Source organism: Leucoraja erinacea, chromosome 23 (assembly GCF_028641065.1).
Source record: "Leucoraja erinacea ecotype New England chromosome 23, Leri_hhj_1, whole genome shotgun sequence".
Classification (NCBI taxonomy): Eukaryota; Metazoa; Chordata; class Chondrichthyes; order Rajiformes; family Rajidae; genus Leucoraja; species Leucoraja erinaceus.
In genome coordinates this window covers 845,512-867,529 of record NC_073399.1, presented here as the reverse complement: position 1 = coordinate 867,529, position 22,018 = coordinate 845,512, and the positions used below count along the sequence as shown (strand labels likewise).

The following is a 22,018-nucleotide window of genomic DNA, read 5'->3' as shown; positions in this document are numbered from 1 at the left end:
GTCAAGTTGCTGGCTGTCTCTAGAACTTAGTCACTAAGCTGTCAATTGGAGTACTTCAATTCCTTCTTATCCCCCCACCGATCAGTCAAGATGCACACCTCCAGATTCAGGCACAGTTTCTTCCCAGCTGTTATCAGGCATTGGAATCATCCCACCAACAACTGGAGAGCAGTTCTGAAAACTATCTACATCATTGGAGATCTTTGATTAGACTTCACTAAACTTTAGCTTGCACTAAATGTTATTAATTATTCCCTTTTATCATGGATCCGCTGATTGGTTAGCAGGCAAATGCTTTTCATTGTACCTCGGTACAAGTCACAATAAATTAACCTCAACTCAATTAAGTTAGTTAAAATGTAATTAAAATATAGTATTATTGTTGGTTACTAAGAAATTATAGAAAGTTTGTAAATCCATTTGGTTTACAAATATCCCATGGGATAAGAAATGTCTTCCGTACATAGGGTCCCCTCTGACCAACAGCTTGATTACTTTTTTTTTTTACTAATCGCCTTCAGAATGGTTCCACAAACAACTTACTCCATTCAGAGTAATTAGTGATAGGAACCAAGGCTAACCAGGCCACCAATGGCCTTGAACGAAAAAAAGTTGCTAAAATTAATAGCGATACAACGATCTATTATGGAACTGAAAAACAACTCCTTTTATGGTCTATTGTGCCTCTCAAAAATTACATTAAAAAATGTTGTAATAATCACACTGGGACTAGAATGAAAGAATGAACAATGAGCAAGTTTCTACCCAAGTCAAAGCCAGATTATATTATTCATTTCTCAGTACGATTAATGCCAAATATATCCAGCGTGCCAAGATATGGTCAAAAAGTATATTTAACTAAATTGGTACCTCATCCAACAAACTTACAATGTAGTGAAGTCATTAAACAGATACCTATATAAACCAGCTTGAATCCTCTCACCTTATCCAAGTGCCCATTTAAGGTTTTCAACTTTCAAGTTATGAGCAGACAGTATAATCTATTCTGAACATCGAGCATTCCACTAATACATACCTTGCCAGCGTAATGAATTATGCAGAAGTCAGCTTTGTCTTTCAGTTGTCTTGGCTTTTGGAATTTTGAATGAGTACCTTGTTCTTGGCTCAACTTTTCCACAAATGTCTTATCAGTAGCCTTGGGAAACCAGCATTCCTCATCCAGCAGAGCCAATACACCAGGAGGATTTGCCTGGCAAAGACAGGTTTACATTTAATACCCACCCCTCAAAAACATTTTCTTCACAGAAGTGTTTAAACTTTCCACTTTTAGAACATTTTAAGCTTCGCTTCGAATGTGATTTAAAAATAACTATATTTGGAAAAAGACAACAGGTCAGGCAGCATCTCTGGAAACCATAGATAGGTGACGTTTTGGGTGGGACCTCTTGTTCTGGGACCTTTCACAGATAATTGTATCCAAAGGTGAATAACTGGATTGAGATAAATTGGCACGACTAGGGTGACTAAAAGATTTAAGGGTGATCTTACGGTGTCTTGTTTGGCTAAATGGTGCATGCAAGTTATATGTCCTCAACATTTAGTGTTATATTAGAGGCAACGCATTAGCACCTTTGAACGGGGTGCAAAGCAATTTCCAAATGCTAGACAGCAGACCCCAACCTTCTGTCAGTTCACTCCTCCCCCCACCTTTATCTTGACATTCCTTTTGTCTCCTTTTTATTTCTAGTCCTTGTCCACCCATCTGCCAATCAAAGCCCAACTCACCATATCCACCTATCACTTGTCCCCCCTCCCCCCCCCCCCCCCCATATTACAATCAGTCTGAAGAAGGGTCCCAAACCGAAACATTGTCTACCCATGTCCAACAAAGATGCCGCCTAACCCGATGAGTTACTCCAGCACTGCAGTATCTTTAGTACAACACAGGAACAGGCCCTTCAGCAATACCCACAATGCCTGTGCCAAACATGATGCCATGTTAAACAAACCTTTGCCTGCATGTGATCTGCACTCCTCCACTTCCCAAATATCCTTGTGTTTATTCAAAAGCTTCTAAAATACCATTATTGTATCTGGCTCCACCCCCACCCCCCGGCAACACGATCCAAGCACCCATCATCCTCCAACACATTTGCCCCAAGCATACCCATTATACATTGTCCCTGTCACCATCAAGCTATGCCCTCTAGTCTTTGGTTGTTCCACCTTTGGAAATAGATTCTGAATTTCACCGTACACAAGTCTCTCAGTGTAATACACTTTTATCCGGTCTCCCCCTCAACCTCTGACGTACTAGAAAAGACGATCCAAGTTTGTCCAATCTCTCCCTATAGCTAATATCTTCTAATCCGGGCTGTAACTCTTACTAAACTTCATGACTGATCTTAGCCCCACCCACATTGCAACATGTGTCTTCATAACCTCCTTGATGCGACTTTCACCAATTGGCCGTTTTCTGCTTTTATCCGGTGAATTTATCTCCAACTGAAGTAACTGGAGATCATCTTTTTAAAAATATTAATTTCTGCAGCGCTAATGGTGGTAATTATGAAACAAATCAATGTCCATTCTTACAGGTCTTTCAATGAGGTCAATGCAAGGCTGCAGATCCAGACCAAAGTCAATGAAATTCCACTCGATGCCCTCTCGCTGGTATTCCTCTTGTTCCAAGATAAACATGGTGTGGTTAAACAGCTGTTGCAACTTTTCATTGGTGTAGTTGATACACAGCTGTTCAAATGAGTTCAGCTGCAATAAAAAAAATGTACAACTGAGGTTTTGTTCAAAGTCTGTTGAAACGTGACATAGGAACACAGACAAATAAGCAGCTATACTTAAAGGCCCTGCTCCCCCATTGACCAATCTTAATCCCGTCTCCTCCTGGTATCTTTATTAATATTTCACCTCTATTCATCATCTCTAACCACATCCCAATATCCAAGATTGAGATCAACTCAAAAGGTGGAGCCTCTATTGAATTCTCATGCAGAAAGTTTTAAAGTTTTGCAATTTCCTCAGAGAAATGTTTTATATGAATGAATGAGTTTATTGGCCAAGTATTCACATACAAGGAATTTGCCTTGGTGCTCCGCCCGCAAGTGACAACATGACAGCGTGACAGTTAGGAATGACACATAAAACATTAATAATAAAACATTATTGATTAAACATGTGAATTAAATAAAATACCAGAGCAAAAGGAGGCTACAGATTTTTGGTTATTGAGTTGAGTATCAGCCATATAAATGCAGACAGCAAACATGTATTTTTGGGGAATATGCCACCCACATGTTTATTCACGGGAGACAATGTTCACTAGTTAAAATATTAATGTGAAAAATTAATATTATAAAAAATGTAACTGGGATTTTCACAAAATATTCTCTATTTTTTTTCATCCCTACCCCTCCACCAAACCCAAATCGAAATGCATTCAAAGTTACCACTGCCTTACCCTGGGATTCTCTCTCAACTAGGCCAAAATATTAATTCCATTCCCAGATCTTTATGCACTCTGTCCCACCACCAGTCTCTTTCTCATCATCTGCTCGAGCTCAGAACCAAGTTAACCAGATCCCAATGCTGCATGCTGTCTGCAAAACTTAAGACACAAGGTAGTTTTTGACTTGATTACTCTTGAGATGAACTTGGGAGCAAGGGACAGGATTGTAATATATCTAAATGGACTTACTTCAAAGATTTCAAAACCAGCAATATCCAAAATGCCAATGAAAGAAGCTCCCTGTCGTTTTGTCCTGTCCAAAGCTTTGTTGATGCGATGAACAAGCCAGCGGAAAAGGCGTTCGTATGTAGCTTTTGCTAACGCTTCAATAGCAAAGTCAGCCTTGAATCAAAAACAATTTCTCTTATAAAGAAAACATTTAGAACAAAAGCAGCAGCTTTAAATCACTTGCATCGCTACAAGCCACAACCGTACCTGTTCTTTGGTCTGCGCTTTCTGAACATAGTCGCGGCCAACTTTGATGCGTGGGGTGAGTATAGCACGAGTGAATTCCATTACATTCATTCCCAGCAGGTGACAGAGTTTCTGAGCAGCTTAAGAGGACATTCATTAATCTATAATGTACCTCAAAATAAGTGACTTCATTATATACCATGCAAGTCCAAATATAAATCCCCTTTCAAGAGGCATGCAGTCAACATTTTTCAAGTATCTATGAATAATTTCATAATTGATCCTAGATAAATCTTTATTTTGATTTATTAGCTTTGAATACAGAAGGCAAACTCCTGTAAGTAAGAGTACTTCAAACTGGAGAATGCAAGAGCATAACGTTAAACAGGAACAAGCCAATTTGTTGATAAACCATCAAATAGGGTCCTGATATCATCAAAACTTGGAAGAGAATACAAATGTAAAGATGCACGCATTCTACTGCATCCCTCAACTTGGTATTCTCTTCTCTGCATGTATTAAGTACCACACCAGCAGCAGTTGCCTTCTGACATCTGGCTAAGTATATAGTGTATATGCGTGAGCAAAAAGCAAGGTGCACTTCAGAAAAGTTCCTTCATGGAGCAGATCATTAAACCATGAAACATTGTTGAAACAGCAGTGCAAGGCAGAGATCAGTGCACCTCAAAAATAAACAGGAAAATCTAGGACTTTGGACAAAGATGATTTTTGGATTGGACTGGTAGATACTGTGGTCCAATAGTAAACTCCAGTGTTGCACAAATCCATGCCAAGAACCATATAATTTAAACTGTGGACACCGTTATTCAACACAAGCGAGTTTATGTCCGAGAATCCTCCAACTTCCCTTCACCCCATCAACACATTTTATCCGCTCATCTTCACAGTGTCATTTCCCTTACTGTAGTCTTGAGATCCACATTCTAACCACTCCTTGCCCAAAGGGCTTTGATGATTTTCATTAGATATTTGTGGCTCTTAAACTTGAGATTTCAACTGAAAATGTCTACCTTACTTTAGCTTATCAGAATTTTCAGAACATCAAACTCTCAGTTGTTACTTTTCTAATGAAAGCTTGATGATTTCTCATGGTTTGATTTTCGGTTCCAATTTTTTTTATTTTTCTAGTGGTTCTTTTTAAATAATTAGGAAAAATCATAACTTTACTCAATACAGAAGTGGCCTAGCCAAAGCTTGCTGCAAGGAATTAAAAAACATATTTTTATTTCTTCAAACACAAGGGAAAATGTCCTAAAAACTTGGATGTAACCTGCTGTGCACTTTCCTTTAAGTTTCTGAATTTCTGTATAGTTATACAGAGATAGTGAATCAAATTTAAGTTAATTCTTAAGTACGTCCACACCCACTCTATCCAAGACTTTCACTAATCTGTATGTTTCAATGAGGTCCTTCTCATTTTTCTAAACTTCAGCGAGTACAGGCCCAGTGCCGATAAACGCTCCTCATAGGTTAACCCGATGTGCTATCCAACTCGTGCCAAGGTGGTGGCATGGGACTTCAAATGGCCTCAGTGGAGGAAAGATGATTATGGCTAGAATGTGAAGAGTTTGCACTACATGGGACAGCCATAGCAACAGTATTTCCGACCAACATATTACTTAGACACACGAGGGAACGTTTTACCTGCATTTCAAACATGGCAAATAGCTTAATGCCCTCGTGTTGGAATTAATGATAATCTCCATAAACTGATGAAATAACTTACCTGTGTTGTCCGGCATTGATGCTTGATCTGTGTTCCTTTCCTTCTTAAACACAATATTGCCAAACTGCAGTGCTGATGAGGCCACCTTCAACATCGCTGTGATAATATAGCAGAACATTTATTTGGATGGGAATTGTCAATATTTCACCCCCTGCTATTAATGTTGTGAACCAATCACCACGTTCTTGATGTTCTGCCACATACTCTTATTTTTAGTTATCTCACTTCGTTATTCTGTTATAGCACTAGAGTTACTTTTTGTACCAATTCAAATTACTCTTCAGTGTTTGCACATTCTGCACTCATTGTATTACCATTCACACTGTTTACCATGAGCTTCATGTGAACAAAGAATTTCATTGCACTCTGGGGCAAATGACAATAATAAACTTATAGGAATCTGAATATCAATTTATTTAACAAAATAGATCTTTCTCAATGACATGGAGTAATCACCAAATTTTCGATGCCAAGAGTTAGCACATTCCTCACAAATCTTTCCAAACAATCATGTCTATTTTAACAAGAAAGTTGCGATGTGGATTGGACAGTCCAGCTTAAGTTCTACTTGCAGGATAGAGCAACATTTATTTTTTTAGACAAGTTTAAAAACTTGTAATGCTAATTGGCAGTGCCAAATAAACCAAGTGTACGTTCTTATTTGGGCATCAGAAAAAAATGTACACAGTTTGCAAAAAAGCAAATTCACTTGACTCTTAATGCTATAGCCCGAATATGAAAACTTGAAATAGCATAACACCCTCAAGAGATAGAATACTGCCTTGAAATGTAAACACTGCAGACATTTAATTATATCTGTATCTAGAAGCAATAACTGCACCATGTACCACTCAGTTGTTGGGTCACCACTGATGAACTTATGACTAGCCGGCAAAGGTAACATGCAAAACCACGGCAAAAAAAGGAAAAAATAAATCTGACAAAATGCAACAGTATACTCCAGTGAATACTTAAAACTTGAGGAAACCTTGGCCAATTCTACCACAGCTCATTCCAGAAAAAATAAGCCTGTACATTCATCACTGTTAGTTTTTTTACTGAGGGACTGGAATACACCGAATATTTTTTAGCACAATGTAATCTTGGAAAATGCAGGTGCTTCTGCAATAAGGCAATAGTCGTCTTCCCCAAGAAACCTTGCGTAGAACAATCGTTGTAAAACAAATGTATCAACAGGGAAAACAGGGTTAGGGGTGAGGAAGTTTCAGTACTTGCAATACGTTTTATTCATCCCATTGCATTTTCAAAATTAAAGGTCTTTTCAAAGGATATTTTTAATAAAGGCTACATGTTTAAAAGAGTATAATAGCACAAGTAATAATAAAAGCATTTGCTTATCAATTTCTATGGCCACCTACAGTGAAATTGAGACCGACCTCATGACACAATGGTGTCTGATTACTGCAGGGAAGTTACATGGAAACGGGAAACAGTTTTTTTAAACCCGACACACTTTTTTCCCACTTGCCATTTTTCCAAAGTATCTTTTAAATGGTTCTTTCCCAAATTATTTGGCCTTATAACCATTCAGCCCACAAAATATAAATATTGTTCCCCAGTTCAGCAATTGCATTGTATACAATTTGATAGATAGTAATATGCATTCTAACACAACATCTATGATTAGGAACGGGGAGAAAGTGCCTCACTTCAATTGTTTTTTTAATCTTTTTAGACTGTCCCTCAATTATCTGTCTTTAATGTGTATGCTATTAAGTATTATCATTACTAATGACTAGAAGCTAAAACTATACCAGCAGTTTGACCATATCATTCAATTTGCCGTATTATAATATTGTTGGAGTTAATTGATACACTGTTTGCTTTCCATTGCAATTCCTATTTTTTATCCTTTTGCATAAAGTGTTTCACATTACATGGTAGGGTCAGGGTGACGGATGTGCAGGCTGAAGAATTAGCACCACATCCAAATGAAATGTACAACCAAATTATTAAGATGCTGCATAAATACTCCACAGGTCAGCCAGCAATTTGTGCAAGGAAGTGACCAGGTCAGATTAATGCTACTGACTTGTCAAAATAGCCTTTTCTTGTAATCTAAATGTAGTCTTTTTTTGTTGGAAAAAGTTGCAGATTGGCCAATTAGATTTAAGAAACACGCCACGGTTTTAAAAAGCAAACTATTCAATCAAAATCAAATTAGTTCGCACTGGGGCTAATTTGTTAAAGAATGGACTTGAAATCTTCACATTCAAGATTTTCTGAAGCAACGTGTAAGGTACAATGTTCCTTCCCCCCCCATCCCCCATCCCCCATATTTGCGTATCCTATGGCAGCAAATGGATTTTGATCAAAATGTTTTTTTTAATCTAAAGCAGTGTCTTGAGTCATAGAACATTGAAACGGGCCCTTCAGCCCAACTTGCACAAACTGACCAACATATCCCATCTACACTAGTCACACCGGCCTGCATTTGGCCCATATCCCACTAAATCTGCCCTATCCATGTACCTGTCTAAATGTTTCTTAAATGTTCTGATTGTACAACTAATGTTCGAGCAGGTACAATTTACAAATGGCTGGAGAGCTGTTATACCAAAATTATTAGTTTCTGTGGGCATTTTGTGTCATTTGTTTCTGACCCATTCAAGCATGATACTGGTGATTCCAGCTATAACATTGTTAATTAATACATTTTCTGATGTGGACTGAGAACTAATTTTAAAGCAACCTTATTAGATTCTATTTTTAAGATGCTCTCGATTGTTAACCACCCATCGGATAATATCATCCCACTTTATGTCCTAATTTGTTCTAAAATATCTCCATTCAAAATCATTCAACCATGGTGTTCTCTCATCATATAGTTACCATAAAGTCCTTCAATAACTATGATGATTGCTCATGGATTGGTTATAAATAATGTAGACAGTAGCATCTTACACAGAATTTCCTCATGGGAGAAACCCATGATATGCATTGCCTCCATAGTTTCTTGGAAGTTGTCCTTCTCTTGTTGTCCAGGGATGGGAACATAGCCATTGGATAGGAACCGGTAGTTGTTGAATCCTTCGAGCAGCAAATCGGCTGAATGCAAAAGCAATTTTTATTTCAAAATGATTTCAGACATTAATTTTGTAGCATACCTCCCACCATACCCACTACCATTTGCAAATCAAGACAGCATATTGCAGGAACAAGGAACTGAGGATATTAGTTTAGTTTAGAGGTACAGCACAGAAACAGGCCCTTCGGCCCACCGAGTCCGTGCCGACCAGCGATCGATCTCGGTGGAGGAAACCAGAACACCTGGAGAAAACCCACACGGGCATGGGGAGAATGTACAAACACCACCCATAGTCAGGATTGATCCTGGGTATCTGGCGTTGTGAGGCAGCAGCTCTACCCCTGCACCACTGTACTAACCATGTTGCTTTACAAAGGGAAAACATGCTGGATTAACTCAGTGGGTCAGGCAGCAACTCTGGCGAATATCGATAGGTCACGTTTTGGGTCCAGAATCCTACCAGCAAACTTTTAATTTTTTTTTTTTAATGGGACATTATTTAAACAAAGATAGGAAAACAATTACATAAAATGGACATATGGCCCACAATTTAAACAAAGGCTACCAACTCTACAACCACCTCTGTTTACATTGACCCTTTCAAATGCTGCTTTAAGGTTAAGAAATCCATTCAACTATTAAATTATACATCAACAGATTAATAAACAAATCAACATTTGACCGTGGAGGTCAGAGCTAAAGTAATGTATACATTTGAGCAAAGTTATTGGTTGTTGATCACAGGGAATGCAAGTCCCTACACAGGAATCATTGACGTTAGTGGCATTGAAAGGAAACAGGTTCAGGCATCCAATTTAGTTTGTGCAGAAAAGCAGCAATATCAGTTAATCCCATTTCCCAGATATTCCCAAATCCCACAGCTTTGCAAAACCTTAGCCAAGTACGTTGAAGAATAGCATGAGCTTGTGCCTTCACCTTCCCACACACTGCACTCCAGTTACTGCCGCACCCACCCTACCCTCCAACCACCTGTCGGAATGTTCTTTCCTCAACAAATGCACTTAAATCCTCATCACCTCATTTATTGATGTCTAAAAGAAAATGCATCCTTCCCATCCACATCTCAGCTTTATACAGCTCCTTTACAATCTCCATCAGTCACTTTGCTTCTGAAGGTGACAATCTCAGCAAACTCATTAATATTCTGCAGCTACCCAATGTCCTAGAATCTCCCCTGTTCCCCCTCTTGCATGATTACACCTTCCTCTGCTGTGGCAGCCAATACACTTACAAATACACTGGCCATGGTCAATCCTTCAATGCAGTTCTAACACTTCCCTCCCTGCTCCTATAGTCCACACCTCCTCCAATAAACTAACCCGTACATTGCCTTATTTGTCCTGCTGCCTTTGTCTTGGAATGTGCATTCCAGAATTTCTGTTCATCTAGTTTGATATTTTGCCATTTCCTGTGGCATTTCCTAGGCTTCACTGTCCTCCCGATTACAATCCCTCATTTCATCAGATCAAATCACATTTACAACTGTTTTGGCCACATGCAGTTTTCTCATTAACTTTACCAAATTTAACAATTTTTTTCGCTCCAACAACCACCAAACCATTGAAAAGCAAGTTTGACTGAACTCAAATGCATGCAGTGTTTAAGTTTTAGAGCCAACATGTAAATGGCCCTTCAGTCCACACCGACCACCCATAGCTGGTCGCCTATTCAATTAGTTCTACATTATCCCTCTGTCTCATCGGCTTCCTACACATCAGGGGCAATTTTACAGAGACCAATTATTTTACAAGCCCGCATGTCATTGGGGTGTGGGAGGAAGCCACGCGATCACAGGGAGAATGTGATAGATTCACACAGGCGGCACCAGAGGTCACAGATGTGGGTCTCTGGTGCTGAGGCAGCAGCTCTACCTGGCGAGCCACTGTGATAAACATCTTAAGTAGTTGAAAGGTTATTGAGACCTACAGGAACTGCTACAGTAGACAGAATTAAATCTAGTCTTTCTGAGCAATTCTAAATTGATACATAAAATGCAAGATAATCATCCTACCATGTCCAGAAATTTTAATAGACCAGGTATTTGACCGGTGACAAACAGTTGCAATACAGTGTTCATTTAACATTGAGACAATAGGTCAGCTCAAAAGCATTCCAGGTCTCTCAAAGCCGCCAAAATACTTGCATTATAAAAATTAAGTACTGATGCTTTCCACATTGTGCACAAATCAACAATGGATAACATCAAATCTAATTTTAGCAAAGATTGGAAAAGTTCCAACGTATGTACTTTACAACCACATCAGAGACCAGAACCTTAAATGAAGTCAAAATCAATCCCAGATGTCTCTTTGCCAATGAGGTTTGGAAAGAAAATATTCGGTTTATGTTCTTCAGCATGCCTGACCTTTAATTTCTAACCCCTCACTATACGAGTGAAGAAAAGCAACAGTTAGTGGGTAATGGATGAAAGGTGAAGTTGATAGTGTGGCGGGGGGGGGGTTTCAAGAGAATATACTCAATGTTTATTATTGAATTGACTTACATTTAAGATGTTCTCCAGCTCCACAGAGTAGTTGATAAAAGATGTGGAACGTCCGTTCTTCCTTTGCCTGGCGTATTGCACGGGACTTTTCCAGAAGATCTTGTGAAGGTCAAGTCTAATCACCAAATCATTTGCAATGACTAAAACATGTTGATCGGCTCAATCAATCACAATGCATCTGTTTCTGTAGGTGTACTCCAAGTGCACTGTAGGTGTACTCCAAGTGCACTGTAGGTGTACTCCAAGTGCACAGAAAATCTTCATTCATCAAAGAATTTCAAACGGTGCTGGATGAGGAGATAGACAAAAATGCTGGAGAAATTCAGCGGGTGCAGCAGCATCTATGGAGCGAAGGAAATGGGCAACATTTCGGGCCGAAACCCTTCTTCAGACTGATGGGGGTTCAGCCCGAAACGTTGCCCATTTCCTTCGCTCCATAGATGCTGCTGCACCCGCTGAGTTTCTCCAGCACTTTTGTCCACCTTCGATTTTCCAGCATCTGCAGTTCCTTCTTAAAAACTGGATGAGAAGAGTTTTGAATATATTATAAAGAACAGTTGTCACCATAAAAAGGTGTACCTTGGATGTTAGGTCGCCCTATAACCAACTTGTTACTTAGAAATGGTGATGTGAGGGAGAATAAGGTGAATTGAAAGCTTCACCAGTACAGGTATTAAGTAGTAAGGAAATTGGGCCCAAATTGACCAGAGCTTTCCCAACCCAGTGTGAGATTATTTGCAATTACTAATTATCTCTGCCAACAAATAATGCTCAAACATTTGACCAGATTGAACTAGTTATAAAACGTTACAGGTCTCTTTGGCTTGAATAGTTTCTACATACCAAATGATATGGCTTCATACATTTCACAACTGCATATTTTGAGCAGCTAAACAATAGAAACCTTTGTTGATGCTGATGTCATACCAACGTATAAAGCCAGACCACCACTTTCTATCAATGGCTAAAAGAAGTTGAACCAAAACGCAGTTAGTATGCAATAATAAAAGTAATGAAGATTGAGAATAAACAGATAATTCACTCAACCATGAAGTGCAGCACAAATGAGGATTTTTCAGATTGAATGAGACCCCAAAAGCGAATTTTGCCCAAAGATTTGATTAAACCAACAAAACTCACCTTTCATCGGGATTATCTGAAACTGCTACAACCATCTTTTCAGTCAAAACTTAATTTGCTATAGAAATGTAATTTTAACCCTCATTTCCTCTTTTGGTTTATTCATATGTTTGCCTGAAATTTACATCAGCCATGGAAACAGTTTTGAATTTACTCCAAAAAGGAATTTGAAGATATTGTATCTTCCATGAACTTTCTTTGCTCCCGAAGCAAATCTATCCAGCTTCTCTACATTACTGAACTCCCACATCGCAAGCAGTACTCCAGCAAATTATTGAAGGGTCTAGCACTGCCTCGTCTATCCAATTGATGGAACATAGAATTGATCATGATACTTCACCAAGACTTATATCAGCATTGAAGAGCCTAATGATAACCCTCTTGCTTTTATACTCAACAAACCTTGTACAATTGGCTTGTTCAACTCATTGTGATCGTGCATGCATAGATTAGTCAGAACCTTTTCTCAGGATGGAATATCAATTACCAGAGGGCATAGCTTTCTGGTGAGAGGAGCAAAGTTTAAAGGAGATGTGTGAGGCAAGTTCTTTTTACATAGTAGGTGGTGAATGCTTGAAACACGTGGGTGATGAATTCATTGTATGTGTACATACTTGGTGAATAAAATAATTCATTCATGTGTCATGGAGGAACCCAATATTATAATGTCATTTAAGTCTTTTGGCAGAGAATGGAGGGATATTGAATATGTGAAGGCAGTTAAGAGTTGGTTTTGGCATCATCTTTGGCACAGGCATGGCGGACTGAAAATGTGTTCTGTGTTCTCTTCAGGTGTTAGATCTCAATGAAGCGCGGCAGAACTTGCTGCTGAGTTAACAACATGGCCATCTGACCACACAACGCATACCAAAAGGTACAGGGAAAGTTAAAGTTTCCCACCCCATCATATTCAATATACTTCCAAATTCTAGTGCAAACATTGCAGCGCAAAACATTCCTTACACAAATATAGGCACGACACCAGATTATTTTATGTTACAACTCAATATTACAAACACCCTCCCTAAAAAACAGCAGTGAAGAGGATACAAGTCTCAATGTTGGCCCCCACAATATAACCAGTGACGTCAAAATTAATTCGGATGAATTTTCCCTGCAAGAGAAAAAGGGCATTTTAGCAAAGTTACATGGTCTTACTACTTTTGTCAATATAGTAGTTTGTCCCAAGTTTAGCTACATACATTTCACATACGAAAATCATTGACATTTCTGAAGATCCAAAATTAATCAGTTGTTAACCAACTTCAAATACCCAAGTCAAGCCAATAAGGGAGGAAATAAAACTTAGCGAAGACGGGAGGTTGTTCGAGGTTACCTAAAATTGGAGAATTCTATATTCATACCATTGGATTGTAAGCTACCCAAGCGGAATATTTTCCTCTCAATGAGAAATACCTGTTCCACCTCATTGAAACCCAGGAAAACGTATAGTTTTCAATCAAAATCTGACAAGTGAACAAGACTGCATAGAAATGTGTAACGTAACAGTATGAGTGAACTGTCAAAGGGCTAAATACTGAGTAATCGTTAGCCACAAGATAGACACTAAAATGAAACACAACGGCAGAAAAAACAAGCGTCACCTATTAACAAAAAACTGTGCTGATGTAACTCAGCAGGTCAGGCAGCATGTCTGGAGAATATAGATTGGGGGCATTTAAGGTCAGGGGCCCTCCTTCACACTCTACAATATAAAGTTTGTTGCCTCCCCTTCATTTCTCCTGGCTTCAGTTCACAACATTTATGAGATTTTATTTTACTCCTAGTGGAATTCTGTGAACAACAGCAATTAAAATAACAAGCAAATTAAAATAACATTTTTGAAACCAAATTAGTGATACAACATTCACTTCTGATTTAAGCTATGCGATTTATGGTCATTCATTAAAAAAACAGCTCAAATTGCTCTTTCACAAGTTTAAACTTCCTTCGTGAAGCATAACATTTAAAAATTATTCCACAAAATACTGCCAACATTAGTCTCAGCTCAGCATATGAACATTTATATATGTTACTAATTTGTAGTCCCAGGAGGATTGAAGTCATATCACTCCACTGTAACTGGATTGTTTTCCCATCTGAACAACTTAAATCAAGAGCTACTCTGTATAGTTCCCAGAAGACAATGTTTAAAAGACTGCTTTACTGAGTGCTGTACAACAGTAATCTCAATGGGGGAGAAGAGATGAAGCAAATAAGGGATAAGGATGTAAGTACATAAGGGGAAGGAAAGAACTAAGATGCAAATATGAAGGCTGAATGAATATCAACCAGGCACAAAAGCATTGTGACAATTTAGTTAATTTTTAAATGAACATTGCTTGACTAATTTTTTAAAAATCCAATCCCCTCCACTCTATTCAGTAGAGAAATCCATTTACGTTCCCAAGTTGCAATGTTTCAAGCGGTTGCAAGGATTTATTTAGTAAGATGATAAAAACAAGGTGGCTTTTCAATAGTCCTTCCTATTTAGTAGTAAAGATCACTCAGAAAGAATGCACACGCTGCTGTGTGAATGGAAATCCAGCCACATTCAGAGTAAATTGCTGAACACCTACATGAGCCACAGTCTCAAGCACAGCTTAAAATTAAAATTTCCAAGTGATGCCAAAATGCTGAGACACTAAAAAGAGAGTTTTCAGCGTATCCATAAAGATTCCTTTGTAAACTTTGAAAGTATTCTTACACAGAGAAATATTTTCTGAACTGCTGCCTATCCAAATTATAAAATCTTAGAGGATGCTACATGCTAATATCTTTGCCAGTCTGAGCCTCTTGTTACCTGGGGCCAGTGCTTATACTAGGGTTTTAAGACAAGTGGACATGTGTGCTTGCTCCAGTTTCATTTTGAATTCAGTCTTAACAACATTGTTCCATTCAATATGCTTCATATCTACTTTCCTGGCTAATATTTGTGGGTGCCTGTTTCTGGGACATTAATTCCACTGATGTTACCAGTTTAACACTTTGATTAAGAAGCCAAAATATCCAAATTTTCTTTTCAGTATCAGGTTTCGCAGAAAGCTGAAGCAACCAACCTCCAGAAGTGTTCTAAATAACCTCATGTATCTTCACATTTTGTTTTTCTCTTTGTCTGAAAACTGAATTGGTCCGTTGAAATAACGCACAATGATTTGAGTTTTAATTTATGGCCAGTGGATGAGAAAGTTAACAGAGGGATACACAAGTCCTATCTTCTACAGGGGTAATGAGCCCCCTACGTAAGCAACTCCACACCATCTGGTTATTATTACCAAGCACACAGCTAAGGATTTGTGAAAGGAAAGGATTTCTGATTTCCTCTCAAGATCAAGTGTTGAAATCCCGACTGACAAACATCATAGTTGGCTGAGAATATGATTAAGGGAACTAGGAACACAAGACAGTTGTGGTCATTCATTTTAACAGTTGCTACACTTGGCCATTATCCAGATACCCATTGAACTTGTTAAATCCACATCTCATAATATCTGTTCCCAGATTTTTGTACTCTGCAACAGATTATGTAGCATGACATTCCTGTGGAGTTCTAAAATTTGACATTCCAATGATCAAACCATTTTACTGCAGAATTTCCCAATTTAATAAAGTTTTAGTATTCCCAGCACACACGTTTCCATTTTAAATTCTCTGTTCAGGTTACAAAATGTGACACGCACAGTAAGTGCAAGAATTCAAAGGGTTAACCCATCATTTTTCTTCATTTGAATAGACATTTCTTCTGTTGCCAAATAACTCAACTTTCTCTTTGTTGTTCTATAATTCAGTTTCCAAAATGAAATGTCAATACATGTGATACTGAAGGATCTTTGTTTAGAATAGGCATCGATAATCCTTTTACTTTAAATCTGAATCAAATTTATCGTATCAATGTAAAAAATATATATTTAATTCCTGCACTTTGAAGGTTCATTTCCAAAAAACCGCATTGTGAATGATGCAATTGTTAGGAAATTAAAGAATTCAGAGTTTTTTGACAGTTTGTCAATTAAAATTTAATTTGTGCAAAATATGACAAGGAGCCTTTTCACAGAGATTCATTGAATTACTCAGCCCAGAAACAGCCTCTTTGGCTCACTATGCCCATCCCAAATATCAAACATCTGCCTACACTAATCTGACACTCATCCTATTCTTCACCTTCCAATCCCATCCACTAGTTTTTCCTTCCCACTCATATTCCTACACGAGGTGCAAGTTACAGTAACCAATGAACCTACAAGGCCACACGATGCATGTTGGCAGGGAACTTGCACACAGAAGGAAACCAGAGCATCTACATGGAGGAACGCATGTTGTGTCTTCAAGAAAATAAGACAACAAGGTTGGGTCCAACTAGTCCAGGTGATCTTTATCAATAAATGAGCTTATATTTAACACATGGCTTCATTGTACACCACGGCTACCCAAGCTGAACCCAATAGGACCCAACTGTGTGTGGATCACATACCAAAATAATTTTAAGTCCTTGAGGTCATGTTAGGTTCAGAACAACCATGGTCCAAGTCAGTGCAGATCAGATGTTAATCCTATACTGAGCAGACACCAACTTGAAGCATAAATCAAACTTACTTACAGCAACATGAAAACAAATTCAACTAGATAAGCTGTTTCCAGTGATCCTGATTGGGATATCCAGTCATAGATGGATGTTAGTTCTTTGTGCAGCACAAAGCAAGATATTTGCATTTATCTCTGTAATAGAACTTCAACCCACAACAAATGGACTCTGATGGAATGGACTTCCACCAATGCTTGACTGGGAAACCATGTCTGTTGTATAATACAGGACCAGGAGGCCATTCAGCCCTTCAAGCCAGCACCCACATTCTGGCTGATCATCTAAAATCAGGAACCCATTCCTGCTTTTTTCCCCCATATCCCTTAATTCCTTTAGCCCTAAGAGGTAAATCCAACTCCCTCTTGAAAACATTTTACTTATCTACCCTCGGGTCTAATTCTTTCAGCACTTCAAATATTTTGACTGTCATTAATAAAACGGCTGCTATCTGGTTTCAGGACTGAAAACGTTCCTGGTTATTCAAATGTTCCCACTTAGCTTCTCTCCCAGTATAACTTAGTATTTGAAATTTGAGCTTAGGTCATGATACCAATTCCATCTGAACCTTAAATGAAAAGCCGAGCCGCTATCATGTTTTTACATGGAAGACCTTATCAGACTCGACTTTAGAGATACAGCGTAGACACAGCACAGAGTCCGTGACGACCAGCGACCACCACCTACACTAACACTATCCTACACACTAGGTAAAATTCTACAACTTTTTACTGAAGCCAATTAACCTATAAACCTGTACGCCTTTGGAGTGTGGGGGGAAACTGAAGCACCCAAAGAAGATCCACATGGTCAACGGGAGAAGGTACAAAGTCTATATAGACAGCGCCTGTAGACAGGATCAAACCTGGGTCTCTGGCACTGTCAGGCAGCAACGATACCATTGCTCCACTGGGCTGTCCCATCTCTGAAGCCTAAACGCTTATGGCCAGAGACAAAGGGAAGCATAGTGGCACAGCGTTAGAGTTGCTGCCTTACAGCTCCAGAGACCAGGGTTCAATCCTGACTACAGGTGGTGCCTGTACGGAACTTGGACGTTCTTGCCGTGTATGGGGTGATCGTTGGGCAGCATGGACTCAGTGGGCCGAAGGGCCTGTTTCTGCGCTGTATCTCAAGCTGAAAACAAGGTTTTCTACTTTTAAAGTTCTAACAATGTGGATTACAGAACAGTCTAAAAACATGAAAATAACTTGCAGATGCACCGTTTTGGATGAAGCATTTCAAAATTTGGCTATGGTGGTTTTTTTGCATTTCACACTTCTGAAGCTATTGGTTCAATTGCTCTGGAATCAGCGTTTCAGCCTTGAACATTTTTTAAGTAAACAAATGGTTTTTCTAATCCAAAACTCCAAATATGGCAATGATTGGTTGAATCCAAGTTTGGCTTTTGCAACATGGGTTATTAATTTCAGTCTAAAGGCAATCATGTTGATATTCATCAGCCAAACGCTGCCACATTATTAAAACCACTGCCAGACACTGATTTGCTCACTCAAAGTTGTATGCAAAGATATTGTTGGCTTCTCCACAAAACTAAAAAAAGTACATTCCAATCCCCTTTGGTATTTGATCATTCAGGTAACGCATACAAACCCTGCGAATAACTAGAGCATTATACACTAAATTTAACAACCCATTTTTAAATTAGTCGCCTATGCCTAAAGATAGTTCTATAACTACCAGCACTATTGTGTAAAGGTCATTTTGTTTTTAATCCAAAGTCAATTCCTTTCACCTAATCTTAAAAAATTATATTAGTACAGTCTGGTGAGCGATGCCTTAATGGCAAATAAAATGTTTTTTTTCAGTTAAAAGTCTCACCCTGGTCACTCCCTCTTCTCTCCTAAAATCTTGCCTGATATGAGAGAAGTTTGAAAACACATAACTCCAGACTCAGAGAGAGTTTCTTCCCAGCTGTTATAATGCAGCTGAACTGTTCTCTCACCAGCTACAGTGTGGCCTGACCCATCTACCTTTGAACTATCTTTGGTTCAATATCTAAAGTAAAGATTTAGTTTAGATCTTGACTTTATCTTGCACTAAATGTTGTGCCTTTTATCACCATATCTATACACTGTGGACGGCTTGATTGGAATCATCTTTTACTGGATAGCATACAACAAAAAAAGCTTTTCACTGTACTTTGGTAGAAGTGATAATAAACTAAACTGGACAAGTTTTCAAACAAGGCCAGGCCACAAATTTAAGATTAGCCGTGTGATTGATAACTTACTCAACTGCAGCTTTAGTTTCCTCCTGGAACTTTAAAGAGTTAACGGTCTTTGGCCTTTTTTGTTCCTTTAAGATCCTCCTTAAAACTTACAAATTTGGCTTAATGGCCTTGCATCCCTTGAGGCTTAGCATCTTAAAATCATTCATTAATACTTCATGAAGTGGCTTTAATGTTCTGCCCTTTAAACGAGTGTTATACAAACGACCGTATACTCAATCATTAAATACTACATTGTACAATGTTTGCTTATATTCCAAACATATTTTTAAAAATGACACTTGGCAGACCATTAATAATACTGAAACAAAAAAGTTGTTAGCCGCACCTTTAGGCTAATGGGTGAATTATATCCACACTGGCAAAATAATTTGGAAAAATAAAGCTATCCTTGTCAAGTTGACACTAGCGGTGGACAACCAAGTAATTAGATTTGCAGCTCGTTACTTGCTTTAGTAAATGACAGGTTGAGGGTCAATGTGGCAGCTGATCAGGAATCAAAAGTTTCCAAAGTGATATTGAAAATCCAAACTGTTTGTTTCAATCAGTCTGAATGAAGGACAGAATCCAAAAATCCATGGCTCGCCTTTTACCTTCCCTTCTCAAATCTCAGTGCTCTCTCAGCACTGCTCATATATCAATCTTGATGGTTTGTGCCCAATATGAACCAATAACATACACATACAAGATATTATGGAGCAATGAAAAGTGGGTCACCCTCAAAGTGTAACAGTTTACTTACAAAACGCGAAGAGTTGTCGTTTTTCACAGTTTTGGCATTGCCAAATGATTCTAGTATGGGGTTTGCTTGCAGAAGCTGCCTCTCGAGTTCTCCCTTCAAAGAAGTAAAAGAGAGAAAGAAAAAAATTTATATCCACCAAATAGAGAACAAGAACACAATCACGGTGGTCCAAATATCTGCACATCAGAAATTAGTGAGAGACATAGATTTTTGGAGTTTTCGAAGCTTTTCAATGTATATCAAGAATGGTTGAGCCCAGCACCTGATAGAAGCAACATGCAGAGGCAATTAAGTTAATGTTACTGAAACCAACTGCATTGCAGTCAGGGAAAGTGAAGCTTTTCAGATACGCACAAGTTAGATATGAATGCTAGAAGAATAGATAAGCATATTTTGAAATTGTAGAACCAGATACTGCTTCCATTATGCAACTGGTGCAGTAGTTCTCAACATCCATTGCAAGTCAACTGACTCCCAGATATAACCCGACTGCACTCTGTAACCCTCGTCTCCTACAAGCATCATTTCATTCTCTCAGTTTCTCCATCTATGCTCCAATGACAAGACACGCCATATTTGCAACGAATGTTTCAATCTTGGAGCAAACACAGCATAGATGGAGAATGGAATAATCCTCTGAAATGTCTTCCTTTCTGTCACCACAATGTCAACAGTGAAAGGACTTCTTCTCTATTAACACAACCCTTGACCATCTTTCATCCACATCCTGTGCTTATGCTATTACCTTCTCTCATAAGGGAGGGTAGGGTTCCCTGGATACAGTTCCCACATCTTCAATGTCTACCCCACTAGCCTCCACATTCAACAAATCTTCTCCACAATTTCTGCCACCTTCTAAGAGATTCCACCCCTTGGTCCCTGACAGCATTCCACATGTTCCCCACGACTCTCAGATCCACTACTTATTCCCACTTTTTAAAAAACACTTCTCCTCACCAACATACATCTTTTAAATTCTTCCCATTCCCATTATCTAGAGAATCAAAATCTTTCCAGGTGAAGCAGCATTTCACTTGCATCTTTCCCCAATGTAGTGTACCAGATTAGCAACGTCTGGCCTGTGTATAATAGGCATTTAGGAAACTGACAACATGGATTTGCTAACTGTGGGATGTGCCATGTGGGAACAGCTATATTCCCCACTTGCCAACTGTTCGGGTCATGAATAGTTCATAGGAACAAAACCTTGCCCTAACCTTGGGACAACTGGAATTGCTTCCGGCATTCACAATGTGGTGGCCACTACATTGGAGAATATAAATGCACAAATTGGGTTACCATATTACTGAACACCTGCATTGAATAGGCATGGGGGAAACCAGAGTTATCTGTGGCCTGTCGCTTTAATTTCCCAACACAATGACCCATTGGTCTGTGTCCACCTGTGCTGTCACCCTGAGGCCCAACATTAGGTTGAGCATTCCAGGGCAGCATAGTGGTGCAGCAAGTAGAGCCACTATCTCATAGCACTAGAGACCTGGGTTCAATCTTCACCCTGGATTCTGTCAGTGTGGAGTTTGCACATGACCATGCGGGTTTCTACCGGGTGCTCTGGTTTCCTCCCACATTCCAAAGACGTGCAAGTTTGTAAGTTAATTGGCATCTGTAAATTGCCCCTAGTGTGAAGGGAGTGGATGAGAAAGTGGGACAAACATGGAACTAGTGTGAACTGGTGATCGTTCAGTGGGCCGAAGACTCAGTTTCCATATTGTATCTCTAAACTAAACTGGGCGCATTAGAACCATCTGAACTGATTGAATTCAGGTACTTCAGACAACTTCATTTCTCAGTCCATCTTAGACCTTTAATATAAACTCAGCTTATTATTTGTTTTACCTTCCTATTTCCTCTATGGAGTGGACAGCCAAATTGATCGCTGCTGATCGCTGGGTTCAATAACTTGACTAGGCATTGACCAAAAACCAATTAAATCATGATTGCAACCCAAAAAATTCTGCTTGTACTTTAATTTTTAGTTCTCATTCTATCAACTAAATAACACTTTGATGTATCTGTGACACTAGATCCATACTGGAGACAATGAGGTTACAAAATAGCTTGCTACAGATA

At 38.8% G+C, this 22,018-nt stretch overlaps 1 protein-coding gene across 5 annotated transcripts in view; it reads right to left on the bottom strand.

Annotated features, from left to right (window-relative positions):
- Positions 1-22,018, bottom strand: part of LOC129708089 (myosin-10) — a 117,288-nt gene that overhangs the window by 44,811 nt on the left and 50,459 nt on the right. For 3 of the 5 annotated variants that reach the window (XM_055653632.1, XM_055653634.1, XM_055653636.1), the window contains 9 exons: positions 19,928-20,020; positions 13,409-13,472; positions 11,219-11,317; positions 8,571-8,714; positions 5,646-5,741; positions 3,920-4,038; positions 3,674-3,826; positions 2,557-2,730; positions 1,037-1,210 (listed from right to left, as the gene is read on the bottom strand). In XM_055653632.1, coding sequence (XP_055509607.1) covers positions 1,037-1,210; positions 2,557-2,730; positions 3,674-3,826; positions 3,920-4,038; positions 5,646-5,741; positions 8,571-8,714; positions 11,219-11,317; positions 13,409-13,472; positions 19,928-20,020 — 1,116 coding nt within the window. Of the gene's footprint in view, positions 1-1,036; positions 1,211-2,556; positions 2,731-3,673; positions 3,827-3,919; positions 4,039-5,645; positions 5,742-8,570; positions 8,715-11,218; positions 11,318-13,408; positions 13,473-19,927; positions 20,024-22,018 lie in introns of all 5 variants that reach the window. The other 2 variants (XM_055653633.1, XM_055653635.1) reach the window with 2 other exon arrangements.